The sequence below is a fragment of the Mandrillus leucophaeus genome, unplaced genomic scaffold (genome assembly GCF_000951045.1).
Source record: "Mandrillus leucophaeus isolate KB7577 unplaced genomic scaffold, Mleu.le_1.0 Scaffold8, whole genome shotgun sequence".
NCBI classification, from domain to species: domain Eukaryota; kingdom Metazoa; phylum Chordata; class Mammalia; order Primates; family Cercopithecidae; genus Mandrillus; species Mandrillus leucophaeus.
Window position 1 is genome coordinate 4779112 of NW_012108696.1, and position 9112 is coordinate 4788223.

General features: G+C 46.0%; 1 protein-coding gene across 1 annotated transcript in view; it reads right to left on the minus strand.

The window, feature by feature from the left end:
* C3 (complement component 3) overlaps positions 1-9112 on the minus strand; it is a 58307-nt gene that overhangs the window by 3876 nt on the left and 45319 nt on the right. The window contains exons 23-31 of the mRNA XM_011967484.1: positions 8444-8542; positions 4962-5118; positions 4340-4503; positions 3146-3304; positions 2934-2993; positions 2719-2809; positions 2547-2598; positions 636-723; positions 435-524 (exon numbers count right to left, since the gene is read on the minus strand). Of these exons, the coding sequence (XP_011822874.1) occupies positions 435-524; positions 636-723; positions 2547-2598; positions 2719-2809; positions 2934-2993; positions 3146-3304; positions 4340-4503; positions 4962-5118; positions 8444-8542 (960 nt within the window). The remainder of the gene's footprint in view (positions 1-434; positions 525-635; positions 724-2546; positions 2599-2718; positions 2810-2933; positions 2994-3145; positions 3305-4339; positions 4504-4961; positions 5119-8443; positions 8543-9112) is intronic.

The window sequence follows — 9112 nt, forward strand, 5'->3', positions numbered from 1 at the left end:
TGCACTCCAGCCTGGGTGACAGAGTGAGACCCTGTCTCTTGAAAGAAAGAAAACAACAGAAGAGAGAAATAGATGCAAAAAAAGAAACAAAGGTCAGGATTGGGCAAGGGAACAAGGCAAGACCTTTCTGTCTACAAAGCACTAAAAAAAAAAAAAAAAAAAAAATCAGAAGGGGCTCTTTTTCATTGGTTAAGACTCTGATAAGAAGCTGCAGGAGGTCAATGGTCAGAAGATGACATGTTTATAGAAGATGCTGGGTTGACCCCCTCAATTTACAAGCTCCTTCCCCTGTCGCCCAGCAACACAGACCTTGTCTCCTCTAGCCTAGGGCTAGTGTGACCCAGAGACAAAAGCTGAAAGGAAAAGAAAAGACCAGCCAGATAGAGGTCAAGGTGCCCTTGGAAGCCTCCCAGGGAAAGATGATGCAGTCTTACCTTGTCCAGGTAGATGATGAGGGTGTTCCTATCGGAGAAGGCTTTGTCCAGCTCATACTTGGAGATGTATCTGTCAACGCCGTTTGCCAGCTGGGGAAAGGTGGAGCCTGTGAAAAATCCCTCCTGGATCCCTCTCTACCTGCAGCCTCTTCCATACCCCAGGCTCCTTTCCACTTATCCCAGCTCCTGAGCCCTTCATACCTGCTTGAGGTCTTCTGTGTCTGGAACGAAGCCAGTCATCATGGATATGTCCAGTATAGACATAGTGGCATCCTGGTCTCCCCGGTACCTGGATAGTGCAGAAAGAAGGGCATTGGGTTCCAAGATAGGGTCAGCCCCAATGGTCTGTTCCTAGACAAGGAGGTCTGGTCAGGCACTGAGACCTCTGATTCCCCCACAATAGCACAGAGGGGCGTTACAGTTTTTAGGAAACATTTCCCCAAAGGAAATAAAAAGTAAGGTAATATAATGGTCAAGGCGATTGATTAAGAGCTCAGACTCTGAACCCAACTGCAGGGATTCAAATTCCAGCTCTAAATAACATTGGATGCATGATTTGACCCCCTCCATGCTTCAGCTCTAGAAAACAAAGGCAAGAATACAGGCGGCCCTCACTTTGCATGATTCAGTTTAATAACACTAGTAGCCCAGTGACATGGTTCACTTTCAGTACCTTGGTATATTGATCATGAGTAGTTGCATATGGTATAAACTCTGTTGCTAACTCTTCAGTCTAGAAATCACTATGTAAATAAAAGATGAGCATCATAATTGAGGGCCAATTACTGTCACTCCTTTCAAAGTCCATCAGTGATTGGTCACTGAGCTTCTGCTCTTCAATTTATGTACAGACAGCAAACTGTGTAGTTGTGTTGCCTCCCTGTCTCCAGGTGGCTAACTCCCATGAGATTTTACAACAATGTATCACCAAAAGAGGGAACTGGCCAACAAAGATAAAAATGCAGCAAAGAAATGAAAAGTGATAATGCCAGAAGTGAACTTCAAAGAAGGCATAAGTGGAGTTATCGAAGAATAGCAGACTATGGGGATGTTGACCCTGCTGCCATTTGAGAGATAGGTGGCGTAGAGGAACTCAGTGAAGGCAAATGTATTAGCATAAATAAGGAAGGTCATGGGGACAAAAAGGATGAAGATGTCCCAGAGGAAGGTTCGTTATAGAATAAAAAGTCACTTTAAGGGAACTCTTGGAGGAATTTTGTGACATGGAAAGCTCGAAGGATAAAATATTGGAAGCTGGTCCAAACTTAGAAAGGAGCAAGACAATGTACTAAGGCATAGAAAAGATGTTTACTCCATGTTGTAAATTATACAAAGAGAAGAAAGCAAGCATTTTTTGAACTAAAGTACTCTCTGTAAGTGTCATACAAAAAAAAAAAAAATACACCTTGCATCTCAATGTTCTGATGTTTTAAATTACAGTGTAGTCAAATACTCATCTTACTATGTCTTTCATTTTCCTGTATCTTTATAACTGGCAGTATGATAATTTTAAATGTTATAATAGAAACATTTAGGCTGGGCATAGTGGCTCATGCCTGTAATCCCAAAACCTTGGGAGGCCAAGGCAGAGGAATGCTCAAGGTCAGGAATTCGAGATGAGCCTGGGGAACACAGTGAGACCCCACCTCTAGAAAGAATAAAAAATAAAAATTAGCCAGGTGTCATGGCACACGCCTGTAGTCCCAGCTACTTGAGTGGCTGAGGCGGGAGGATCGCTTGAGCCAGGGAGTTTGAGGTTACAGTGAGCTATGATTGTGCCACTGCACTCCAGCCTGGCTGACAGAGCAAGACCCTATCTCTCTCAAAAGAAAACAAGAGAACTTTAAAGGTCATGGAATGATAGTGTACTTTTCTCCATTGATTGCTGCTAAGATGCTTTGACAGTCTCAACTTATATGGTCATTGCTGTGGTCTCACATTGACACGCAAAGCAAGGACTGTCTGTGTTCTCTACCTTATGGTGGATACATAGAACAGTATCAGATACACAGTGTACTTGGAAAGTACTGAATATCATGGATATTATTTGCAAGAATTCTTGCTAGAGATAGAGGGATGGCCAAGATGAACCCCGGTGACCTAGCTTCTTACCTGGTACAGATCTCAAGGATCATAGTGTTCTTGGCATCCTGAGGCCTCTTTTCTGGAAACACAGGAGAGAGAAAGATGGGAGAGGGTATACCTGTGTGTTGATTCAGGAAGGGGGAAGAAATTAGAAGAGGGGTAGGAGGAAGGTGACAGATAAGGCCTTGATTCCTTTTACCTGTTTCCGGTGCTGGTTTTATGGTGACCTTGAGGTCGAATTTATTACAGGTGAGTTGACCTTTGGCCTTAGCATGGTACATTGTCACTACCTGGTAAGATGGGAGAGGAGACACAATGTCATCCCACAGGACTAGGACTACTGAGGACAAGAGGAGATGGTCCCTCTGGGGCACAGGGGCGTGGGCCAGGCAGGTGTGGGTTTCTGTTCCTTACCGACAAGGTGCCTTGGCCTTTTCCTTCAGCTGTGACTGTGAAACCCTCATTTTCCTTGGTCTGCAGAGTGAAAAGAGAGAAGACAGCATGTTGGGAATTAAGCCTTCTACTGACTGTGATGGTCACCTCCCCTCCCTCTTGCTTCCCAGTAAATCCTGGCTGGTGTAGAGGGCGACAGCAAGAGTGAGGAGGGCTTGGCTGGGTGACTGTACCTCTTCTGATCGCAGGAGGCTGGCAGATTCCCAGTGGATACGGTGGATGATCTTGGAGCTGCGACTGGGCAGTTGGAGGGACACATCCAGGTTCAGTTCCTTGTGGTCAGGGACATCCTTTTGGTATTGAGCCAAGGCTTGGAACACCATGAAGGTGGCCTAGAACCCACGAGAGAGAAAGATGGTGATCTGGGAGCCTGGGAAAGTGGCTAGAATCCAGTGGGGGATAAAGAGGTTCAAATCAGAGCTGGGACATCAAAAAGTTGCCTAGAACCTACTAGCGAGTGCAGGAGTAATAATCGGAGGTTATTGAACTCTGAGGACATGTTCAGAACTCTCCAAGGGACAGAAACTTACACCAGGACTCAGAGATGCTGAGAACATGTCTAGAATCCACCAGGAAGTCCAGATGTGAGACTGAAGGTCTAACAACCCTGAGCATGTGGTCTAGACCCATCAAGAGGATAGAGTCAGGCCAGGACTTAGAGACACTGAGAATATGTCTAGAACCCATTCATGAAAAAGAGAATAAAACTGTGGCCAGAGGATACTGAGCATATAATCGACAACCCAAAAACGACACTGTAACACTGAGAACGTGATTGACAGACCACCAGAAAGAAAGGAGATCAACTGGAGCCTGAAGTTGCTGAAGCCTGAAGTTACTGAAACCATGGCCTAGAACAGGGTTTGCATAATACCCTAGGGTAGCTGGGAACATAGTATAGAGCCTACCAGTGGGACAATATGACATTGGGAGTCTGGTAGACCTGGGAACATGGTCTAGAACCCACCAGCAAGACAGGGTAAGATTGTGAGATAGTAGAACTGAGAACCTGGTCTAGAGCCCACCAGTGAGACAGAGTAACATTGTGAGCCTAGTGGAACTGGAAACCTGGTCTAGAACCCACCAGGTGGAGAGAGAGGTTTAGACCTGAACCTGGGCCCTGAGAACATGATCTAGACACCTGGGGTAAGAAGAAGGCTCAACACACAGCTTGGAGTATCCAGACTGTATTCTAGAACCTATAGATGGGTTTGCAACTAAGAAAACTGATTCTCAATTCCACTCCAATCACACTGGCTCGTGGGAAAGAAGAACTGCCTCGCGGGGCCTCAGTGTGTTCTCTAGGAGGCCGGTGGGAAGCCACAGGAGACAGGGATGCATGTGCCTGGGGGCTGTAGGCCACTTGCCTGGGTAGAGCCATAGCCACCACCGTAGTATCTCTGTTCATTGAGCCAACGCACGACGGGAGGCACAAAGTCAAAGTCTTTTAGCTGCAGTAGGGCCAAGAGGGCATAGGATGTGGCCTCCACATTGTAGAGCTGCTGACCAGGCTCCTCCCAGCGGTTCTTATCTGCAAAGAGGATACCCCATCCCCAGTGCTCACTGCTCTGTCCAGCCTGGGGATGGCTCAGAGAAAGCTCAGAAAGAGACGCATGCTAGATTTCCTGGTGTTTGGGTGTCCTGGCTGACGTTCAAAGCTCTCAGTTATTTCGCTCCTGCCTTGCCTCTCTCGTTTCATCAACTCTCACTTCTCCCTTTGAAATGAATGCTGAATACGCATTTGTTGAATGAATGATGCAACAAACCTTCTTGTGTGGTTTACAATGAGGACCTGCTAAACCTTAGAACCACGCATCCCAGCTCAGCTCAGGGTTATGCATCCCAGCTTGGTACCTTAGGACTATCCATCCCAGCTTGGCTTAGGGTCATCCATCCCAGCTCAGCTAAAAGCCATGCATCCCAGCTCAGTATCTCCTGCCCTAAACTTCAGCCATGCATCTCCCTTCACCCCTCCAGGCCATCCCTCACCTTTGGCTGTGGTCAGAAATTTGTTGAGAAGAGGTCCCTTCAGCCTGCCCATCTGGGCCAGGGCATAGGCAGCAATGGCCACAGTGTAGGATCTCTGCAGGTTCATGTAGTTGGCTTCAAGGAAGTCTCCTGCTTTAGTGATGCTGCCTGGCAGGCTCTATGAGAAAGAGGATCAGATTCTCTGGTCACGTGGGCATTACTGTCACATTAGTAAGGATCATACGAGCAGCACTTCCTGAGAATCAGGGATTTCTGTCCTTGGGATATATCTGTCTTAGATTTGTCCATTTTTGAGGATTTCCCAGGTATTTTAGCCACCATGAGCTGCCTTGTTGCTGAATATCTATTATGTATCTGGAGAAATCCATGTACCCCATGGTGTGCTGGTAAATGTTTAACAACCAGCTCTCCAGTGGGAGGGTTAACGGATCCTTGGTTTATAATGATTGACAATTTCTGTCGTGTACATTCCCCGACCAGGACCAATTTCACGGTGTCAATGTGACATCACTGAACAAAGTGTTGGGGAGACATTCTCCAAATTGTTACTCATAAACTGGTATGGGACAGATTCGGTACACCACTGTGGACACCTCATCCAGTCGTTATCATCATCTTCTTCATCATCATAGCTCACACTTACTCTGTGTCATTCAGATAGCCGCACATTTAATCTCATAAAACCTGTTAAGAATACTGAGCCCTGAGAGATGCAGTAATTTTGCAAAGACCACCTAGGAAGTAAGTGGCAGAGTTAGGATCCAAAACCAGCCTTCTGGGGATGGAGGAAGACATGATGTGTACCGTTTCCTCATTTCCATGGTGTAAATACTTCCATCACTGATTTCAAGCTACCAATATGGCATCATTGAATGTAGAGTTGGGAAGAGCTTTGCAGTAGCACAGTATTATACAGCATTTTCACTACACAAATCCAATACACATAAATAACCCCAAGAATATAGATTATGGGAGTAAGGCGTAAGAAGTGATGAGTTTGAGTGTTTCTAACCTTTGTGTTTAATAGAATTTATTTAATTGTAAGTTTTATAACTTAGTTTTTTTGTTTGTTTCGTTGGTTGGCTGGGTTTTTTTGTTGTTGTTTGTTTGGTTTTTTTTGAGACGGAGTCTTGCTCTGGTCCAGGCTGGAATGCAGTGGTGCAATCTCAGCTCACTGCAACCTCTGCCTCCTGGGTTCAAGTGATTCTTGTGCCTTAGCCTCCTGCGTAGCTGGGATTACAGGTGCCCCCTCCACCACGCCCAGTTAATTTTTAGTAGAGAAGGGTTTTTGCCATGTTGGCCAGGCTGGTTTTGAACTCCTGACTTCCGGTGATCTGCAGGCCTTGGCCTCCCAAAGTGCTGGGATTACAGGCTCACTGTGCCCAGCCTAATACTTAGTTTTTAATAATAGTTATATTTAATGACCAGCTTGAAAAATTCCTGTAAATTTAACACTTTTTTTTTTTTTTAAGATGGATTCTTGCTCTGTTGCCCAGGCTGGAGTGCAGTGGTGTGATCTCCACTCACTGCAACCTCAGCCTCCCTAGTTCAAGTGATTCTCCTGCCTCAGCCTCTTGAGTAGTTGGGATTACAGCACACTCTTGACCCCAGGAGTCTGGTTTCACAGCCTGTGCTATACTCTACTACAATGCTGCCATGCTGTAGCAGAAACAAATATTTTTTTTCCTGCCCACTTCCCTCTCTGACATCCACTCCTTTTGTAAGAACTTCTCCCTTCCATTCACGTGGCCACAGTGGAAGCACCATGTCTGCCCACTGAGACCTATTTCCTGTCCTTAGCTGATTGGTCCAGATGTAGTCATCTGACCCAGGCTGAGCCAATCAGTGTCCTTCCCTGGGAATATGGAGGCCCTAACCTTGATCTGATATGTTCTCTAATTATTGGCCAAGAACAGAATGAGGGACATGGGAGAGAGGAGCAAAGCATCCTGGCAGAGTCCCTGAGGCCACCTTCATCTCTGTATTTGATATCTTTGGACCCTGAATATAAATTCCCCATCAATTTTTGTATAATCTAGGTCACATGTGTTATATCTGGGACAACTCAGAGGCCTAAAAATACAGAGATCATTATTTATTATCCCCATTTTACAGATGCACATACTGAGTGAGGCTCAAGGGTGGAAGTGCCCGTGAGTCAGGATTTGAAGTCAGACGTGGCTGACCCCACAGTCCCCCACCCCCATGCTACTTTCTTTTTTTCTCTCTCTCTCTCTCAAGGCCTTGGTCCCTCTTGGGTGTTAGAGGCAACAGCCCTGTGTTTGTTTTTCTCTTCACTGGCCCCTCCCCTCCATCTCTTTTTCTAAGAGGGGAGAAGCCACTCGCTAGGGGTGTAATCCTCGGCTTCCCACTTTGAAAGCTAAAGGTTAAAAAACTCACTCAAAACCCCACGATCAGCTAGGTGCAGTGGCTCACGCCTGTAATCCCAGCACTTTGGGAGGCTGAGGCAGGTGGATCACTTTAGATCAGGAGTTCGAGACCAGCCTGGCCAACATGGCGAAACTCTGTCTCTACTAAAAATACAAAACTTAGGCCTGGTGCAGTGGCTCTTGCCTGTAATCCCGGCAGTTTGGGATGCCAAGTCGGGCAGATCACCTGAAGTCAGGAGTTCGAGACGAGCCTGTCCAACATGGTGAAACCTCATGTCTACTAAAAAGACAAAACATAGCCAGGTATGGTGGTGGGTGCCTGTAATTCCAGCTGCTCTGGAGACTGAAGCAGGACAGTCCCGTGAACTCGGGAGGCGAAGGGTGCAGGAGCCAAGATCATGCCACTGCATGGCAGCCTGGGCGACAGAGACTCCATCACAACAAAACAAAACAAAATAAAACAAACAAACAAACACAATAAAGCCGACAAAGGCATTCCAGACTCTCAGCGGCCCATCTTTCCAAGCTTCTCTGCTTCAGAATCAAAACCAGAGGAAAAAGAGACAGTGATGAGCCAACGGTTTTCACCGTTTCCTGTTTGGAGTCATGGATCCCTTTGAAAATCACCTGAAAGATCCTCTGGACTAAGGAAACAGTCTCAGCTCTGTATCCCAAGTTTTCTTTAAAGAAGCAGCAAGGATGCAACTGTACTGATCACGTAGCAATGATGTAGAAAGCACTTTGGGAAATGGGCTGAAAACCCTCTGAAAATGCTAAAGCAGACAGAAAGAATCCCCACCTTTGATCTCTTTGTGCCTCAGTTCTCTCATCTGCAAACTGGGGATAATAAGAGTAACCTACCTTTCAGGCTGCTAAAAGGATTATGAGACTTAACATGTGAAACTATTAGAGGGGGTCTGTATTAGATGAGTTAAGCGCTCAATACATGTTAGATATTAACATGACTGCAGTGATGCCTGTTATTGCACTGGGAGAGCTGCAAATTCCCCGAAGGCAACCTCTCATTCTCCAAGGTGGCTGTGCTCTACATAGGGTAAGGTAGGGTAGGGTGGGAAGACGGGGGGCACTTACGTTGACCTGCTCCTCACAAATCTCTTTAGCCTCTTGCAGCGAGATGAGAACAAAGGCCGTGAGGGCCATGTCTTTCTCGTTGGTGTTCCGGAATCCACCCTGGGATGGAGAGCAGAAAGCAAGGATGGGGTCACCGGTATGTCCACACATGCCAGTCATCCCCCCTGCGGATTCAGAATCAGGGGGTCTGGGCAGGACTGAGTGTCTTCTAGGTGTCACCCCGCTACCCCACGGAGGTCAGACTTCTTAGTATTAATTCGTGCAATCATTTATCCTTCTGCAAATGTCAATGAAGGGCCTCTGTGCTGGCACAATGGGTCCAGTGGTTTGATCCATCGTAAAACCAGACATAGGCTGTCGCCCTCACAGAGCATTTCTCTAGTAGGGAAAATGGATATAGTCCACCCAGATCCTCAAGATATATATATATACATACACACACACACACACACGTGTATATATATACACACACACATATATACACACACACACGTGTATATATATACACACATATATATACACACACATGTGTATATATATACACACATATATACACACACATGTGTATATATATACACACATATATACACACACACGTGTATATATACACATATACACACACGTGTATATATACACACATATACACACACACGTGTATATATACACACA